This window comes from Cherax quadricarinatus, chromosome 91 (assembly GCF_038502225.1).
Source record: "Cherax quadricarinatus isolate ZL_2023a chromosome 91, ASM3850222v1, whole genome shotgun sequence".
NCBI classification, from domain to species: Eukaryota; Metazoa; Arthropoda; class Malacostraca; order Decapoda; family Parastacidae; genus Cherax; species Cherax quadricarinatus.
Window position 1 is genome coordinate 5,841,041 of NC_091382.1, and position 20,113 is coordinate 5,861,153.

A 20,113-nucleotide genomic window follows, 5' to 3' on the forward strand; every position below is an offset into this window, starting at 1 on the left:
ACCCAGGGTCAATGTGGGTCACCCAGGGTGACGCTAAGTCATCCAAGGTCAAGGTGGGTCACCCAGGGTCACGATGGGTCACCCAGAGAAGACCTAGGTCACCTAGAGAAGAACTAGGTCACCCAGAGTCAAGCTAGGTCACCCAGAGTCAAGCTAGGTCACCCAGAGTAAGCTAGGTCAACCAAAGTCAAGCTAGGTCACCCACAGTCAAGGTAGGTCACTCAGGATCAAGCTAGGTCACCCGGTGTCAACCTGGGTCACGCAGACATAAGCTAGATCATCCAGAGTCAAGCTAGGTCACCCAGAGTCAAGCTAAGTCACCCACAGTCAAGGTTGGTCACCCCCAGTCAAGGTAGGTCACCCACAGTCAAGCTAGGTCACCCAGAGTCAAGCTAGGTCACCTACACTCAAGGTAGGTCACCCACAGTAAAGGTAGGTCACCCAGGATCAATGTAGGTCACTCAGAGTCAAACGAGGTCACCCAGATAGACTCAAGCTAGGTCAACCAAAGTCAAGCTAAATCACCCAGGGTCAAACTAGGTCACCTAGGGTCAAGTTAGGTCACCCAGGGTCAAGCTAGATCACCCAGGGTCAAACTAGGTCACCTAGGGCCATGCTAGGTCACCCTCATCACGAAAACCTTACTAACCAACATATGCAAAGGTCAGAATAACCCAAGGTCAACAAAGGTCACCCAAGAATATTCATGACCTAGACAACTAATCCTGACGTCAAGTATTATTTCACATTTAAATAATCTAGATTTAATGTTAGTTGAAATTTTGTCAGAAAGATTTGTATTGGTATATTTCTTTAGTATATACATTCTACTGGGATATTCTCTCAGTGTATATACACTGAAGTGTATATGTCTCAGTGTATATACGTTCTACTGGGATATTCACTCAGTGTATATACACTGAAAAGTCACTTTAACCTCAAACGATTTAAAGTATTCGTGGCTGGATTCTTGTTACAGGTGTCACTCCTACAGGTGTTATACTATGTTTACAGGTGTTATTCTATATTACAGGTGTCTCCCAAGTGGGTAGTGGAGCCAGGGGGTGGCACTGCTCTAGTGGGTTCCACAGTGGTACTGGATTGCTCGGCTCGAGGCTACCCCACACCTGTTCTCACCTGGATGAAAGCCCCAGGTGAGATAGATAGATAGATAAATAGATAGATAGGTAGATATATATAGATAATGAGATACAACCAACATTAAACGCACTATTACTAAAGCAGAGCGCATAGCAAGTTCAATAATTAAAGTGAACACTAGTAAGCACTCGTTAAACCAATCACCGTTTCGTTGAACTCTGCTCCTGGACTTCTTCACTGACCTTACTCAACATTACAACATAATCCATCTATAATTACACACACACACACACACACACACACTATGGTAATAAGATCACAGTATATATATATATATATATATATATATATATATATATATATATATATATATATATATATATATATATATATATATATATATAAAATTAGAAGAGTGAAGCTTACACCATCACTTGCTTAGTGACCGTCTTTTGTATAGGTAAGGCAGCGCAGGACTTCCAGCCTGTAGTTGAGGATGGAGTGAGAACCTTACAGGCTGCCAATGGGTCTCTGGTCCTGCAGGAGACCAAGACTACTGATGCTGGGTGGTATCTCTGTCGGGCTGACAACTCCGTCGGTAAAGCCATCTCTAAGACGGTCCAGCTTACAGTCCACGGTAACATTGTTATTATCATTGTTAATGTTAGTATTATTATTACTATTATTGTGATTATCGTTCCTAATGATAGCTTCTACGGCTGTCTTCTCTCTGCTGACAGCTCCGGCCAGAGTGGTGACGGAGGGACGGCGGGTCACAGGTCATGCAGGCCAGACAGTGACGGTGACCTGTGAGGCGACAGGTGACGCCCCTCTGATCCTCACCTGGAGACGTCACCATGCACCCGTGTCACCTGGTCACAGGTAGGGTCATTAACAGCCCCCGTGTCACCTGGTCACAGGTGGGGTCATCAACAGCCCCCTCCCGAGTCACCTGATCACAGGTAGGTTTATTAACAGCCCCCCCCGTGTCACCTAGTCACAGCTCCCCTGTGTCACCTGGTCACAGGTAGAGTCATTAACAGCCCCCCCCCACATCTCCCTCTCATAGGACAAGTCATCATTACACATACCAGGCATCAACACACTATTAAACATCAACGCTCTTCTTGCCGAATAAGACAAGAGAACATTTGTTTATATATATATATATATATATATATATATATATCTATATATATATATATATATATATATATATATATATATATATATATATATATATATATATATATATACCATAAATTTATATTTGTGTCCAGGACATCGGTGCGAGAGAGCGAGGCTGGCGGTGTGGTTCAAGTCGCGCTTGAGATTAAGGCAGTGACAGCCGTAGATGCAGGTCCCTACACCTGTCGAGCAAGCAACCCGCATGGGGATCACGCGCAGGTGTTTGATATAGCTGTCATAGGTGAGTTCAACATCTGTTGCTAGGACACACACACACACACAACACCTGTCTCAGATGGTTTGTCCTAATGGTGATGGTGTTTTTCCACACCTGTGCCCTGCAGCACCTGTCATTCCTTGCAAAACGTCACAGGTGTTTAATAATGCCTGTCACTAACGTCTCCTTTAAATCTGCTGCAGGTGTTCCAACATGTATTGAAACACCTGCATTAGTTCCTTTGGTGCTTAAACATCCGCGACGATGCCGCCAGTCACACATGTTAAACAGATGTTGAACATGTGTGATTTTCATGTGTGTAATTTGTGACACACACACACACACACACACACACACTTACACACAGTACTGACACAGTATCGTCACCCACAGAGCCACCCACAGCACCAGCAGGAGTCACCATCAGCGAAGTCACCAGTCGCTCTGCTGTCATCTCCTGGACCCTGCCACAGCCTGCTGCCGTCACCATTCAGTATCGTGGTGAGTCCCCAGACAGCTGGTGAGTTTCCCCAGGCAGCTGTCGAGTCCCCAGACAGCTGGTGAGTTTCCCCAGGCAGCTGTCGAGTCCCCAGGCAGCTGGTGAGTCCCCTAGACAGCTGGTGAGTCCCCACACAGCTTAAAACATGACAACGTTCCCCTATTTTAAACGCCACATCTGTGTATGCTGTGTATATCTCAGTGTATACATACCGAGAGATGTATATCTCAGTGCATACGCACCAAGAGGTGCATATCTCAGTGTATATACACCGAGAGATGTACATATCTCTGTGTATACATACCGAGAGATGTACGTATCTCAGTGCATATACACCAAGAGGTGCATATCCCAGTGTATATATACCGAGAGATGTATATACCTCAGTCATGGCCTCCTACCTTCAAAGTAACCCCAAATCCAGCTAAACATTTCTTAATCTTCACTCTCCTGTCCTTATCCCAGCCTCCGAGGAGGAGTCGTGGGCCATCCACGGACGGAACGTCAGCGTGGGACAGTGGGCCACGTCCCACGTCGTGACGGGACTGGCCCCTTACAAGAGTTACGACGTGAGACTAATGGCCCATAATGACCTGGGTGTCTCTCAGCCCTCACTCACACACGTCTTCACTACCACAGAGGAAGGTAAGATGATTTGCGTTTATATGGCAATACCAGGGCTCATACCAGGGCTAATACCAGGGCTAATACCAGGGTTAATACCAGGGTTAATACCAGGGTTAATACCAGGGCTCATACAAGGGCTCATACCAGGGTTAATACCAAGGTTCATACCAGGGTTAATACCAGGGCTCATACAAGGGTTAATACCAGGGCTAATATCAGGACTAATACCAGGGTTAATACCAGGGCTAATACCAGGGCTCATAACAGGGTTAATACCAGGGCTCATGCAAGGGTTAATACCTGGGCTCATACCAGGGTTAATACCTGGGCTCATACCAGGGCTAATACCAGGGCTAATACCAGGGTTAATGCCAGGGCTCATACCAGGGTTAATGCCAGGGCTCATACCAGGGTTAATACCTGGGCTCATACCAGGGTTAATACCTGGGCTCATACCAGGGTTAATACCTGGGCTCATACCAGGGTTAATACCTGGGCTCATACCAGGGTTAATACCTGGGCTCATACCAGGGTTAATACCTGGGCTCATACCAGGGCTAATACCAGGGCTAATACCAGGGTTAATGCCAGGGCTCATACCAGGGTTAATGCCAGGGCTCATACCAGGGTTAATACCTGGGCTCATACCAGGGTTAATACCTGGGCTCATACCAGGGTTAATACCTGGGCTCATACCAGGGTTAATACCTGGGCTCATACCAGGGTTAATACCTGGGCTCATACCAGGGTTAATACCTGGGCTCATACCAGGGTTAATACCTGGGCTCATTCCAGGGTTAATACCTGGGCTAATACCAGGGCTAATACCAGGGGCAATACCAAGGTAATACTAGAGCTGATATCAGGGCCAATACCAGAGCCAATACTAGGGTAATACCAGGGTGATACCAGGGTAATCCCAGGACAAAGTATATACCAGGGTAATACCTCAGTGTTCTACACTGACCTTGGTGCTCTACACTGACCTTGGTGCTCTACACTGATCTTGGTGCTCTACACTGACCTTGGTGCTCTACACTGACCTTGGTGCTCTACACTGACCTTGGTGCTCTACACTGACCTTGGTGCTCTACTCTGATCTTGGTGCTCTACACTGACCTTGGTGCTCTACACTGATCTTGGTGCTCTACACTGACCTTGGTGCTCTACACTGACCTTGGTGCTCTACACTGACCTTGGTGCTCTACACTGATCTTGGTGCTCTACACTGATCTTGGTGCTCTACACTGACCTTGGTGCTCTACACTGACCTTGGTGCTCTACACTGACCTTGGTGCTCTACACTGACCTTGGTGCTCTACACTGACCTTGGTGCTCTACACTGACCTTGGTGCTCTACACTGACCTTGTTCTGCCACAGCACCTTCTGGAGCGCCACAGGAGGTGAGGGTGACAGTAGGTGGCCCTCGCTCTCTCATAGTCACCTGGAGGTCACCTGCCCCCCAGCTCACCCATGGCACCCTCAGAGGATACACCTTGGCACTGCGTCGCCAGAACCTACAAGGTCACCTGACCTTCATCACCAGACCAGTCACAGGTGAGCCAGATGACACCTTAGTAACGTGTCACCTTACTGAAGGTGACCTTACCTTAAAATAAGGTGACCTTTCCTTAATATATAGGTAACCTAAAAACAAGTCACCTTACCTTAATATACCTTAATATAAATCAATAAAATTATAACCAAAAAGAAAATATTCCATTATATAAATAAGGGAGATGTTCTTTAAACGTGTAAATGAGGGAGATATACTTCCAACGTGTAAATGAGGGAGATTTACTTTCAACGTGCAAATGAGGGAGATATACTTTCAACGTGTAAATGAGGGAGATATACTTTCAACGTGTAAATGAGGGAGATATACTTTCAACGTGTAAATGAGGGAGATTTACTTTCAACGTGTAAATGAGGGAGATATACTTTCAACGTGTAAATGAGGGAGATTTACTTTCAACGTATAAATGAGGGAGATTTACTTTTAACGTGTAAATGAGGGAGATATACTTTCAACGTGCAAATGAGGGAGATATACTTTCAACGTGTAAATGAGGGAGATATACTTTCAACGTGTAAACGAGGGAGATATACTTTCAACGTGTAAATGAGGGAGATTTACTTTCAACGTATAAATGAGGGAGATTTACTTTTAACGTGTAAATGAGGGAGATATACTTTCAACGTGCAAATGAGGGAGATTTACTTTCAACGTGCAAATGAGGGAGATATACTTTCAACGTGTAAATGAGGGAGATTTACTTTCAACGTGTAAATGAGGGAGATTTACTTTCAACGTGTAAATGAGGGAGATTTACTTTCAACGTGTAAATGAGGGAGATTTACTTTCAACGTGTAAATGAGGGAGATATACTTTCAACGTGTAAATGAGGGAGATTTACTTTCAACGTGTAAATGAGGGAGATATACTTTCAACGTGTAAATGAGGGAGATTTACTTTCAACGTGTAAATGAGGGAGATATACTTTCAACGTGTAAATGAGGGAGATTTACTTTCAACGTGTAAATGAGGGAGATATACTTTCAACGTGTAAATGAGGGAGATTTACTTTAAACGTGTAAATGAGGGAGATTTACTTTCAACGTGTAAATGAGGGAGATGTTCTTTAAACGTGTAAATGAGGGAGATTTACTTTCAACGTGTAAATGAGGGAGATGTTCTTTAAACGTGTAAATGAGGGAGATATACTTTCAACGTGTAAATGAGGGAGATATACTTTTAACGTTTAAATGAGGGAGATTTACTCTCAACGTGTAAATAAGGGAGATTTATTTTCAACGTGTAAATGAGGGAGATTTACTTTAAACGTGTAAATGAGGGAGATTTACTTTAAACGTGCAAATGAGGGAGATTTACTTTCAACGTGTAAATGAGGGAGATGTTCTTTAAACGTGTAAATGAGGGAGATATACTTTCAACGTGTAAATGAGGGAGATATACTTTTAACGTTTAAATGAGGGAGATTTACTCTCAACGTGTAAATAAGGGAGATTTATTTTCAACGTGTAAATGAGGGAGATTTACTTTAAACGTGTAAATGAGGGAGATTTACTTTAAACGTGTAAATGAGGGAGATTTACTTTCAACGTGTAAATGAGGGAGATATAATTTCAAAGTGTAAATGAGGGAGATTTACTTTCTACCCGTAAATGAGGGAGATTTACTCTCAACGTGTAAATGAGGGAGATATACTTTCAACGTGTAAATGAGGGAGATATACTTTCTACGTGTAAATGAGGGAGATTTACTTTAAACGTGTAAATGAGGGAGATTTACTCTCAACGTGTAAATTAGGGAGACCAGCTTGTAAACGAGAGAGGAAGACAATTGTAGACGCTGGACGAAGTGACGAGGTCATCTGAGGGGATCAGTCCCTCAGCCTGGAATAGATGTCTTCAGTCCATCAATCTTGATGGACTATAAAGATCGACTCCAGAGGGACCGATTACCCCAAACTCCTCTTCATCTTCCACCGTTCTTCCCTGTAATAGACTGAAGAAGTCACTAACTGGTGAAACGTTCCCAGAATGTTGTGCAAGAGTTTCAGTTTTCAACCTGTCCGGTTTTTAAAACCACTTGCATCACATTCAGGCCTATGCATAGGCCCCCCCAAAAAACATTTGGATTCATAGTTAAACTGTTTTGTTCCTCTCTGATGTTTTCACTGCTCTTTCGAGATAGATTTGGACGGTGTGGAGAGGTACGAGGTGCGAGGCCTTACCCCGGCTACTCTCTACGAGGTAGCAGTTAGAGCCTTCACCAGAGCTGGTCCAGGACCACTCTCTTCACCCAGGATAGTCGACTCTACTAGCCACGAAGGTAATCCAGTGTGTTGCTACACTATTCTATATGATAGTTACACTGTGGGAACACCAGCAGTGTTGCTACACTATTCTATACGATAGTTACATTGTGGGAACACCAGCAGTGTTGCTACACTATTCTATATGATAGTTACATTGTGGGAACACCAGCAGTGTTGCTACACTATTCTATATGATAGTTACATAGTGGAAACAAATGCTAGCTAGGTTTTGCTATGGATTCAATTGATGGTATCAACAAACCTTCCACAATGGATTCAATTGATGGTATCAACAAACCTTCCACAATGGATTCAATTGATGGTATCAACAGCTAAAGATTCACTGGATGGTCAAAGCTACATTTGAATCCCTTCGTCAAATTAGTCTCTCTCTCCTCCTCTTCCTTCCTTATCTCTCTCTCTCTCTCCTCTTCGTTCCTTCTCTCTCTCTCTCTCTCCTCTTCTTCCTTCCTTCTCTCTCTCTCTCTCTCCTCTTCCTTCTCTCTCTCTCCTTCTCGTCTTCCTTCTCATCCCACGGTACTAACTCCTCCTCGTCTCCTGCAGCGCCTTCCTGCCCTCCTGCAGGAGTCTCCTGCCGAGGTTCTGGTCGTGGAGGCGTGCGTGTCTGGTGGTCACCCCCGCCCACACACTGCGCCCACGCCCCTGTTTCCGGCTACACCATCACAGCCATACCCACCATCCACGCCCACCACGCCCCAGACAGTAAGTTCCAACCACGAACGACAGTGGCCAAGGCCTCAGGAGCGAAATGTGCTCAACAAACACGTTTAAACATACCTTTTAGATGTTTCTACTGTGGCAACGTTTCGCTCTATATAGAGCTTGATCGAGTCGTAAGATCTGATAAACTGATAAAGCTCTACACAGAGTGAAACACGACTAGATAAAGCTCTACACAGTGAAACACGACTTGATAAAGCTCTACACAGTGAAACACGACTTGATAAAGCTCTACACAGAGTGAAACACGACTAGATAAAGCTCTACACAGTGAAACACGACTTGATAAAGCTCTACACAGAGTGAAACACGACTAGATAAAGCTCTACACAGTGAAACACGACTTGATAAAGCTCTACACAGAGTGAAACACGACTTGATAAAGCTCTACACAGAGTGAAACACGACTTGATAAAGCTCTACACAGTGAAACACGACTTGATAAAGCTCTACACAGAGTGAAACACGACTAGATAAAGCTCTACACAGAGTGAAACACGACTTGATGAAGCTCTACACAGAGTGAAACACGACTTGATAAAGCTCTACACAGAGTGAAACACGACTTTACAAAGCTCTACACAGAGTGAAACACGACTTGATGAAGCTCTACACAGAGTGAAACACGACTTTACAAAGCTCTACACAGAGAAACAGAGACTGAGTAAGTTGGAAATTTTAAGCTTAGAGAGCGCCAGAGTAAGAAACCCTAATTTTCAGAGTGCGTGTCACTAGGGATGTATAAACTAGTTTACTGTTGTTTGTTAGACAAACTACTGTATAGTATTGTTTGCTAGGCAAAGAATGCTGCATCCTTGTTTGTCCTTAAACCTGTTGTCTCTGTTCATCTAGCAGTAAGTAGGTTCCTGGGTGTTAGTGGACTTGTGTGGGTGGCATCCTGGGAGATAAGATTAAAGGGCCACAATGGAAATAAGACAGTCCTCGATGACTCACTGACTTTCTTGGGCTATCTTGGGTGGCTAACCCTCCCTACCCCATGTAATCCTGGGTGGCTAACTTTCCCTACCCCATGTAACCCTGGGTGGCTAACCTTCCCTACCCCATGTAACCCTGGGTGGCTAACCTTCCCTACCTCATGTAATCCTGGGTGGCTAACCCTCCCTACCCCATGTAATCCTGGGTGGCTAACCCTCCCTACCCCATGTAATCCTGGGTGGCTAACCCTCCCTACCCCATGTAATCCTGGGTGGCTAACCTTCCCTACCCCATGTAATCCTGGGTGGCTAACCTTCCCTACCTCATGTAATCCTGGGTGGCTAACCCTCCCTACCCCATGTAATCCTGGGTGGCTAACCCTCCCTACCCCATGTAATCCTAGGTGGCTAACCTTCCCTACCTCATGTAATCCTGGGTGGCTAACCCTCCCTACCCCATGTAATCCTGGGTGGCTAACCCTCCCTACCCCATGTAATCCTGGGTGGCTAACCCTACCTACCCCATGTAATCCTGGGTGGCTAACCCTACCTACCCCATGTAATCCTGGGTGGCTAACCCTCCCCTGGGCTAAAAATCCCAATCTTACTTGTTCTTTACCTCTCTCCACCGTCATGTAGATCAGATATGGGAGGTAAACACAACCAATTTGGAAAAGAACTTGGACGGTCTTCCCTCCGCTACCAACATCAGCGTCCGTGTCAAAGCCTTCAATGATGTAGGATTTAGCCCTCCCAACCATCCTGTCTTCTGCCTCACCGAGGATGATGGTAGGATCTTATTTGGTAATACCTTAAAGTGAAACTGCGTTAGCAATGTAAGGTTTGACCACCAGACGGTCACTACTAATCTCACTAACAACTTTAGCAGTAACGATATGCTAACTCACAACTCTAGAAATTCTATTCTAACAATTAACAATGCCATTCTAATATTAACAATGTTATTTTAAAATTAAGAATATTTCCCTAAGTATTAAGACAACAGTACTAACCTGCCTCTACTTCCTGCTGTCACAGTGCCAGGTCCACCAGAACGTGTGAGAGTAGTGGTGACAGGAGGCACCACACTCCTCGTAACCTGGGTGCCACCACAGCCTTATACTGGTGCCATATTGCACTATACTCTCTACTCTGCTAGGGATGATCAGGTGAGGCTCTGGGATGATAGATGAGGCTGTGGGATGATGGGTGAGGTTGTAGGATGTTGGTTTAGGTTGTGGGATGATGGTTGAGGCTGTGAAATGATCAGGTGAGGCTGTGGGATGATAGGTCGAGCTGTGGGGTGATAGGTGAGGCTGTGGGGTTGTAGATGAGGCTGTGGGATGATGGGTGAGGTTGTAGGATGTTGGTTTAGGTTGTGGGATGATGGTTGAGGCTGTGAAGTGATCAGGTGAGGCTGTGGGATGATAGGTCGAGCTGTGGGGTGATAGGTGAGGCTGTGGGGTTGTAGATGAGGCTGTGGGATGATGGGTGAGGTTGTAGGATGTTGGTTTAGGTTGTGGGATGATGGTTGAGGCTGTGAAATGATCAGGTGAGGCTGTGGGGTGATAGGTGAGGCTGTGGGATGATAGGTGAGGCTCTGGGGTTGTAGATGAGGCTGTGGGATGATTAGTGAAGCAGTGGGATGATGGTTGAGGTTGTGGGGTGATAGGTGAGGCTGCGGGGTGATTAGGTGAAGCTGTGGGATAATATGTGAGGCTGTGGGATGATAGGTGGTGCAGTGGGATGACCAAGTGAGGCTGTGGGATGACAGGTAAGGCTGTGGGATAACCAAGTGAGGCTGTGAGATGATAGGTGAGGCTGTGGGATGACAGGTAAGGCTGTGGGATAACCAGGTGAGGTTGTGATATGATAGGTGAGGCTGTGGAATGATAGGGGAGACTGTGGAATGATAGGGGAGGCTGTGGAATGATAGGGGAGGCTGTGGAATGATAGGGGAGGCTGTGGAATGATAGGGGAGGCTGTGGAATGATAGGCGAGGCTGTGGAATAACCAAATGCAGTGGGAACAGGCAAGATACCTAGAGAACGGTTCGTCGGATTGTCTCTAAACTTTCAATAGTAATTTATCTTAATATTTCGACATAGTGGATAAATATTGCAGACTTATATACATAAATCTATTAAGAATATTAAGGTATCGGACCTCAAAAATTAATATAGGCCTATAAGAAATGTATATAGCCTACCAGAGAAGAGAGAGATGAAACAGGTGGTGTTTTACAGGTGGCAGTGAGAGATGTGGTAGGTGCTGGAGGTTCTGAGGCCACCTGGAGGGAACTGACTGGCCTGACACCTACCTCCAGGGTCCAGGTGAGGTTTAACAAACTTGTTTTTGCAACTTAAACCAGTCAAGTTATGTGACTGTAGTGCCTAACTTTGAACAAAGTTACGACATCAGAGTTCCTAACTTGGAAAAAAAAAAACAAAGTAACAAACTTTGAATACCAAATTAACAAAGTAAATATCCAGTAGGCTTATGGATGAAATATCCAGTAGGCCTATGGATAAAATATCCAGTAGGCCTACGGATGAAATATCCAGACCTATGGATAAAATATCCAGTAGGCCTACGGATGAAATATCCAGACCTATGGATAAAATATCCAGTAGGCCTATGGATGAAATATACAGTAGGCCTATGGATGAAATATCCAGTATGCCTATGGATGAAATATGCAGCAGTCCTATGGATGAAATGTCCAGTAGACCTATGGATGAAATGACCAGTAGGCCTGTGGATAAAATATCCGGTAGGCCTACGGGTTATCCTAGGATATGGGTTATCCTAGGATAAGTATACTTGATATACCAGAGATATGAGTTATCCTAGGATAAGTATACTTGATATACCAGAGATATGAGTTATCCTAAGATAAGTGTACTTGATATACCAGAGATATGAGTTATCCTAGGATAAGTATACTTGATATACCAGAGATATGAGTTATCCTAGGATAAGTATACTTGATATACCAGGGATATCCGCGTGGTCTTAAGGCTATTCTACAATGAGCTGGTTTTATACAACACTGGGATACCTTTCTGGGATACTTGAGGTATACAGGACTGGGATTATACCACACTGGGATACCTCTCCCAGCTGATGCCACGACTGTCAGATGGTTCACCCCACAGGTATGGGTGACAGCCACTACAGTAGCTGGGGAAGGCAACCCATCACCCAGGCTGACAGCTCTACCCACCCCAAAGCCCACCCACGCCCCCGTGGCTGTGGGTGGTGGGCGGACGTGGAGGGTGGGTTCTGGAGCAGGCGTGACACTGGGTTGTCGTGGGCTGGGGTCGCCAGCCCCTACAATAGGCTGGACCAGGGCTGGCACAACTGTCAGCAGTGGTCAGCTGACACAGCTGTTACCTGGAGGAGACCTGCATATTACAGGTGGGTGGTTGTAGTTGTTGTAGTTACAGAAGTCATAGTAGTTGATGGTCTTAGGTCTACCCGCAACTAGGCCTACTAACCACTATTTCAAACCAATCTTATTTCTCTGTTATCACCCCCAGCTGTCAGAGAGAGCACCAACTACACCTGCTGGGTCCGTAACAGCGTGGGCGCTGACAGCCTCACTCACCAGGTGATAGCTGTCACTCCGCCCACACCGCCCACACTGGCCCTCTCACACGCCACCCATCACGCCCTCAACCTCACTATTACGCCCACTTTTGACGGAGGGGCGCCCATTCTAGGTAATATATATATATATATATATATATATATATATATATATATATATATATATATATATATATATATATATATATATATATATATAATTAGCAACTAACAATGTGTGTAAATATTAAATATTTGTATAAATATTGTAAATCTGTAAATACTGCAATGATAGAAATATCTTTAAAAATTGCTCTCTCTCTTTCTCACAGGATACACGGTTCACCACCGTGGGCGTGCAGGAGAGTGGGTGGAGTTGGGCGTGTCACCGGGCGTAGGTGGGGTACTGGTGGGCGGTTTACCGTGTGGAGCACCTCACCATCTGTACCTAACTGCGTGGAACACCCTGGGCACCAGTTCTCCCAGTCCAGTTCTGATAGCAAACACACTGGGCAGCCGTGAGTACACTGGGTGCAACGACACACACTGTCTTGCTACACTATTCTGTGTGGTAGTTACAATGTGGGAACACCAGTAGCACTGCTACACTATTCTGTGTGGTAGTTACAATGTGGGAACACCAGTAGCACTGCTACACTATTCTGTGTGGTAGTTACAATGTGGGAACACCAGTAGCACTGCTACACTATTCTGTGTGGTAGTTACAATGTGGGAACACCAGTAGCACTGCTACACTATTCTGTGTGGAAGTTACACTGTGGGAACACCAGTAGCGTTGTTACATTATTCTGTGTGGAAGTTACACTGTGGGAACACCAGTAGCACTGCTACACTATTCTGTGTGGAAGTTACACTGTGGGAACACCAGGAGCACTGCTACACTATTCTGTGTGGTAGTTACACTGTGGGAACACCAGTAGCGTTGCTACATTATTCTGTGTGGTAGTTACACTGTGGGAACACCAGGAGCGTTGCTACACTATTCTATATAATAGTTACATTGCTGTACTTAGGTTACCTGCCTGGGGGAAGTAACTACACACAGATAGCTGAGTTAGCGCTGCCAGTCCCAGGTAGTTATACCGACGCCCAGTACCGACCACCCACTCGGTCGTTTCTCCACTCCAAATAACACCACCATGAATACCCTACGTAGTTCTTGTTTCTTATTTAAGTGCGTAAGAACTTAAGAAAGGAAGAACACTGTGGCAGGCCTACTGGCCCATACCAAGCAAGTTCTCAAACCCAAACCCTGAACAAAAATATTTACCCAAACCATTTTTAATTCTACCCAAGGAATAGGGTTTGATAACCCCGTTTAACACCATCCATATAATAATAATAATAATAATAATAATAATAATAATTTTTATTTCAGCAAATACGGTGTATCTACAGAGATGGGTAACATATTTTGTTAATATAGAAAGCCCATAGCTCAGTGGGAGTTAAACTCTATACATCTCTCTCTCTACAGAGCCTGGCAGACCTGACCCAGCTAGACTTGTAGAGGTCAACAACACCTGTATAACTCTCCGCCTGTATATGTGGCCTGAGTTTGGATGTTCTGTCACCCACTGGAAGGTACGTTAGTAAGTAAACATAACGTGGTTAGATAGCTGGTTCCAAAGTCTGTCTACTACACGAGGGTCATTAAAGCTACATGTCACCTGTTCACCACCAGTCAAGAATACCTAACTTAGTGATTAATGTAAATTCTATACGTATATATATATATATATATATATATATATATATATATATATATATATATATATATATATATATATATATATATATATATATAGAGAGAGAGAGAGAGAGAGAGAGAGAGAGAGAGAGAGAGAGAGAGAGAGAGAGAGAGGGAGGGAGGGAGTGAGATGTGCAGAATAACCACTGTGAAAAGATACTAGAATTCCAAGCGCTTTCGTGATTCTTCACATTATCAAGGAACTACAAAAGTAAATAGAACTTTATAAGGCTGAGATATCACCTTACATAAGATTATTATTATTATTATTATTATTATTATTATTATTATTATTATTATAACTAAATAATTATAATTATATCTTGGCTGCAGGTAGAACTTGGTAGTGAAGAAGTGGGTGTGTCGTGGTCAGTCTTACACACCCATGTAACCCCTGACACCACTGACCTGGGTGTGTGTGACCTGACCTCAGGTACGTGGCACCTCCTCCGTGTCACCGCCTCGTCTACCGCCGGTGACACTGCTGTAGTCTACAGAGTAGCCACGGCAGATCACGTCGGTGGGTCTATGACAGCTGAGTCAGTTCAGGAGGTGGTGGTGGGTGGCACTGTGGGCGTGGGTGGGTGGCTGGACGCCCACATTGTTGCGGGCGTGGTCAGTGCCCTCCTGCTAGCGGCTGCGTTTATTATCTGCGTCTGCGTCGCCCTGAAGAGACGCAGATATGGGGGATATAGGTGAGTCTGCTCCGGAGGTGATCAAATAAGCGAGTCTGCTGGCCAAGTGATCAAACAGGTGTCTGCTGGCCAGGTGATCAAACAGGTGAGTATGCTGGCCAGGTGATCAAACAGGTATCTGCTGGCCAGGTGATAAAACAGGTGTCTGCTGGCCAGGTGATCAAACAGATGAGTCTGCTGGCCAGGTGATCAAACAGGTGAGTCTGCTGGCCAGGTGATAAAACAGGTGTCTGCTGGCCAGGTGATCAAACAGATGAGTCTGCTGGCCAGGTGATCAAACAGGTGAGTCTGCTGGCCAGGTGATCAAACAGGTGTCTCCTGGCCAGGTGATCAAACAGGTGTCTGCTGGCCAGGTGATCAAACAGGTGTCTCCTGGCCAGGTGATCAAACAGGTGTCTCTGCTGGCCAGGTGATCAAACAGGTGAGTCTGCTGGCCAGGTGATCAAACAGGTGAGTCTGCTGGCCAGGTGATCAAACAGGTGTCTACTGATCAGGTGATGAAACAGGTGTCTGCTGGCCAGATGATCAAACAGGTGAGTCTGCTGGCCAGGTGATCAAACAGGGAGTCTGCTGGCCAGGTGATCAAACAGGTGAGTCTGCTGACCAGGTGATCAAACAGGTGAGTCTGCTGACCAGGTGATCAAACAGGCGAGTCTGCTGGCCAGGTGATCAAACAGGTGAGTCTGCTGGCCAGGTGAACAAACAGGTGAGTCTGCTGGCCAGGTGAACAAACAGGCGAGTCTGCTGGCCAGGTGATCAAACAGGTGAGTCTGCTGGCCAGGTGAACAAACAGGTGAGTCTGCTGGCCAGGTGAACAAACAGGCGAGTCTGCTGGCCAGGTGATCAAACAGGTGAGTCTGCTGGCCAGGTGAACAAACAGGTGAGTCTGCTGGCCAGGTGATCAAACAGGTGAGTCTGCTGGCCAGGTGATCAAACAGGCGAGTCTGCTGGCCAGGTGAACAAACAGGTGAGTCTGCTGGCCAGGTGAACAAACAGGTGAGTCAGGACCACAGATGAGTAAGTTACACCTCCAGCTGAAGCTGTACATGAGTAAGACTCTTATCTGGTACTCACCCAGTGACGAAAATTGCTTGCTTTAAGTTTCAATCTTATCTACTACACGAGGGTAATTAAGATTCACCTGTACACCACCAGTCAAGAATACTTTAATACCTAAAATACAAATCACAGTCAACTTGCAGAGTATATACACTAGGAGATATACACATCTCGGTATATATACACTGAGAAGTATATACACCGGGAGATAAACACATCTCGGTATATATACACTGAGAAGTATATACACCGGGAGATAAACATCTCGGTATATATACACTGAGAAGTATATACACCGGGAGATAAACACATCTCGGTATATATACACTGAGAAGTATTTACACCGGGAGATATACACATCTCAGTATATATACACTGAGAAGTATTTACACCGGGAGATATACACATCTCAGTATATATACACTGAGAAGTATATACACTAGGAGATATACACATCTCGGTATATATACACTGAGAAGTATATACACCAGGAGATATTCACATCTTAGTATATATACACTGAGAAGTATATACACTAGGAGATATACACATCTCGGTATATATACACTGAGAAGTATATACACCAGGAGATATACACATCTCGGTATATATACACTGAGAAGTATATACACTAGGAGATATACACATCTCGGTATATATACACTGAGAAGTATATACACCAGGAGATATACACATCTCGGTATATATACACTGAGAAGTATATACACTAGGAGATATACACATCTCGGTATATATACACTGAGAAGTATATACACTAGGAGATATACACATCTCGGTATATATACACTGAGAAGTATATACACTAGGAGATATACACATCTCGGTATATATACACTGAGAAGTATATACACCAGGAGATATACACATCTCGGTATATATACACTGAGAAGTATATACACTACGAGATATACACATCTCGGTATATATACACAGAGAGACATACACATTTAAATATACATACCGTTATTCTGTTTTAAAGTTTAAGAATATTTTCATATTTGAGGCACTTAGGCTTATATTTGAGGCACTTGGGCCTATATTTGAGGCACTTGGGCCTATATTTGAGGCACTTGGGCCTATATTTGAGGCACTTGGGCCTATATTTGAGGCAACTTTGGCCTATATTTGAGGCAACTTTGGCCTATATTTGAGGCACTTGGGCCTATATTTGAGGCACTTGGGCCTATATTTGAGGCACTTGGGCCTATATTTGAGGCAACTTTGGCCTATATTTGAGGCAACTTTGGCCTATATTTGAGGCACTTGGGCCTATATTTGAGGCACTTGGGCCTATATTTGAGGCACTTGGGCCTATATTTGAGGCACTTGGGCCTATATTTGAGGCAACTTTGGCCTATATTTGAGGCACTTGGGCCTATATTTGAGGCACTTGGGCCTATATTTGAGGCACTTGGGCCTATATTTGAGGCACTTAGGCCTATATTTGAAGCACTTAGGCCTACAGGAAATTCAATGACATTTTGAATCAGGAAGTAGTAGTAACAATTATTAATTATTAGTAGTAATTATTTATTAGTAGTAATTAATTACTATTATTATTAATTACTAGTAGTAGTAGTAATTATTAATTATAATTACTATTAGTAGTAGTAGTAATTATTATTAGTAGCAATAGTAATTATTAGTAGTAGTAGTAGCAATTATTAGCAATAGTAATTATTAGTAGTAGTAGTAATTATTATTAGTACCAATAGTAATTATTAGTAGTAGTAGTAGTAGCAATTATTATTAGCAATAGTAATAGTAATTTTTGCTATATTATTAATAGTAGTAGTAGTTACTATTATCGTTAGTAGTAGCAGCAGTAGTATTGGTAATAGTAATTATCATGATTATCATTATCACAATCAAAATAATCATGACTATAATTCTCCACCATTAAACCATGACAAATTTTTGCAAAAAAAAGGACTAAACTGATAAACTCCATAAAAAACACAAACATTTTTAAACTTAGTTATTAAGGTTCAATCTCTGAACTTTTTCGTAATTTTTTCTGAGTTCGCTAAAGTTTCTCATTAATTAAAAGGCTTTCTAAATGGCCTTAAAAAACTAGGCCTTTAACACCGGCTATTTTTATTCAGTTTGTTGATATTTGTGTTGATGAGATGTGTTTTATATATGAATTTGATGCTGGGAGTTTCTGTCAGTGTATATACACTGAGAGGAGTTTCTGTCAGTGTATATACTCTGAGAGGAGTGTCTGTCAGTGTATATACACTGAGAGGAGTTTCTGTCAGTGTATATACTCTGAGAGGAGTTTCTGTCAGTGTATATACTCTGAGAGGAGTTTCTGTCAGTGTATATACTCTGAGAGGAGTGTCTGTCAGTGTATATACACTGAGAGGAGTTTCTGTCAGTGTATATACTCTGAGAGGAGTGTCTGTCAGTGTATATACACTGAGAGGAGTTTCTGTCAGTGTATATACACAGAGGAGTTTCTGTCAGTGTATATACTCTGAGAGGAGTTTCTGTCAGTGTATATACACTGAGAGGAGTTTCTGTCAGTGTATATACACTGAGAGGAGTTTCTGTCAGTGTATATACACTGAGAGGAGTTTCTGTCAGTGTATATACACTGAGAGGAGTGTCTGTCAGTGTAAATACACTGAGAGGAGTTTCTGTCAGTGTAAATACACTGAGAGAAGTTTCTGTCAGTGTAAATACACTGAGAGGAGTTTCTGTCAGTGTATATACACTGAGAGGAGTTTCTGTCAGTGTATATACACTGAGAGGAGTGTCTGTCAGTGTAAATACACTGAGAGGAGTTTCTGTCAGTGTAAATACACTGAGAGGAGTTTCTGTCAGTGTAAATACACTGAGAGGAGTGTCTGTCAGTGTATATACACTGAGAGGAGTTTCTGTCAGTGTATATACACTGAGAGGAGTTTCTGTCAGTGTATATACTCTGAGAGCAGTTTCTGTCAGTGTATATACACAGAGGAGTTTCTGTCAGTGTATATACTCTGAGAGGAGTTTCTGTCAGTGTATATACACTGAGAGGAGTTTCTGTCAGTGTATATACACTGAGAGGAGTTTCTGTCAGTGTATATACTCTGAGAGGAGTTTCTGTCAGTGTATATACACTGAGAGGAGTTTCTGTCAGTGTATATACACTGAGAGGAGTTTCTGTCAGTGTATATACACTGAGAGGAGTTTCTGTCAGTGTATATACACTGAGAGGAGTGTCTGTCAGTGTAAATACACTGAGAGGAGTTTCTGTCAGTGTAAATACACTGAGAGGAGTTTCTGTCAGTGTAAATACACTGAGAGGAGTTTCTGTCAGTGTATATACACTGAGAGGAGTTTCTGTCAGTGTATATACACTGAGAGGAGTGTCTGTCAGTGTAAATACACTGAGAGGAGTTTCTGTCAGTGTAAATACACTGAGAGGAGTTTCTGTCAGTGTAAATACACTGAGAGGAGTGTCTGTCAGTGTATATACACTGAGAGGAGTTTCTGTCAGTGTATATACACTGAGAGAAGTTTCTGTCAGTGTATATACTCTGAGAGGAGTTTCTGTCAGTGTATATACTCTGAGAGGAATTTCTGTCAGTGTATATACACTGAGAGGAGTTTCTGTCAGTGTATATACACTGAGAGGAGTTTCTGTCAGTGTAAATACACTGAGAGGAGTTTCTGTCAGTGTATATACTCTGAGAGGAGTTTCTGTCAGTGTATATACACTGAGAGGAGTTTCTGTCAGTGTATATACTCTGAGAGGAGTTTCTGTCAGTGTATATACTCTGAGAGGAGTGTCTGTCAGTGTAAATACACTGAGAGGAGTTTCTGTCAGTGTAAATA

General features: G+C 43.7%; 1 protein-coding gene across 3 annotated transcripts in view; it reads left to right on the forward strand.

Moving 5' to 3' along the window:
* Window positions 1–20,113, forward strand: part of LOC128704829 (cell adhesion molecule Dscam2) — an 84,051-nt gene that overhangs the window by 50,625 nt on the left and 13,313 nt on the right. For all 3 annotated transcript variants that reach the window (XM_070104353.1, XM_070104354.1, XM_070104355.1), the window contains exons 10-26: window positions 1,034–1,154; window positions 1,562–1,738; window positions 1,842–1,983; window positions 2,382–2,530; window positions 2,900–3,007; window positions 3,471–3,650; window positions 5,014–5,190; window positions 7,352–7,489; window positions 8,040–8,198; window positions 9,791–9,940; window positions 10,190–10,320; window positions 11,398–11,484; window positions 12,310–12,571; window positions 12,694–12,876; window positions 13,075–13,260; window positions 14,241–14,347; window positions 14,847–15,208. In XM_070104353.1, the coding sequence (XP_069960454.1) occupies window positions 1,034–1,154; window positions 1,562–1,738; window positions 1,842–1,983; window positions 2,382–2,530; window positions 2,900–3,007; window positions 3,471–3,650; window positions 5,014–5,190; window positions 7,352–7,489; window positions 8,040–8,198; window positions 9,791–9,940; window positions 10,190–10,320; window positions 11,398–11,484; window positions 12,310–12,571; window positions 12,694–12,876; window positions 13,075–13,260; window positions 14,241–14,347; window positions 14,847–15,208 (2,819 nt within the window). The remainder of the gene's footprint in view (window positions 1–1,033; window positions 1,155–1,561; window positions 1,739–1,841; window positions 1,984–2,381; window positions 2,531–2,899; window positions 3,008–3,470; window positions 3,651–5,013; window positions 5,191–7,351; window positions 7,490–8,039; window positions 8,199–9,790; window positions 9,941–10,189; window positions 10,321–11,397; window positions 11,485–12,309; window positions 12,572–12,693; window positions 12,877–13,074; window positions 13,261–14,240; window positions 14,348–14,846; window positions 15,209–20,113) is intronic.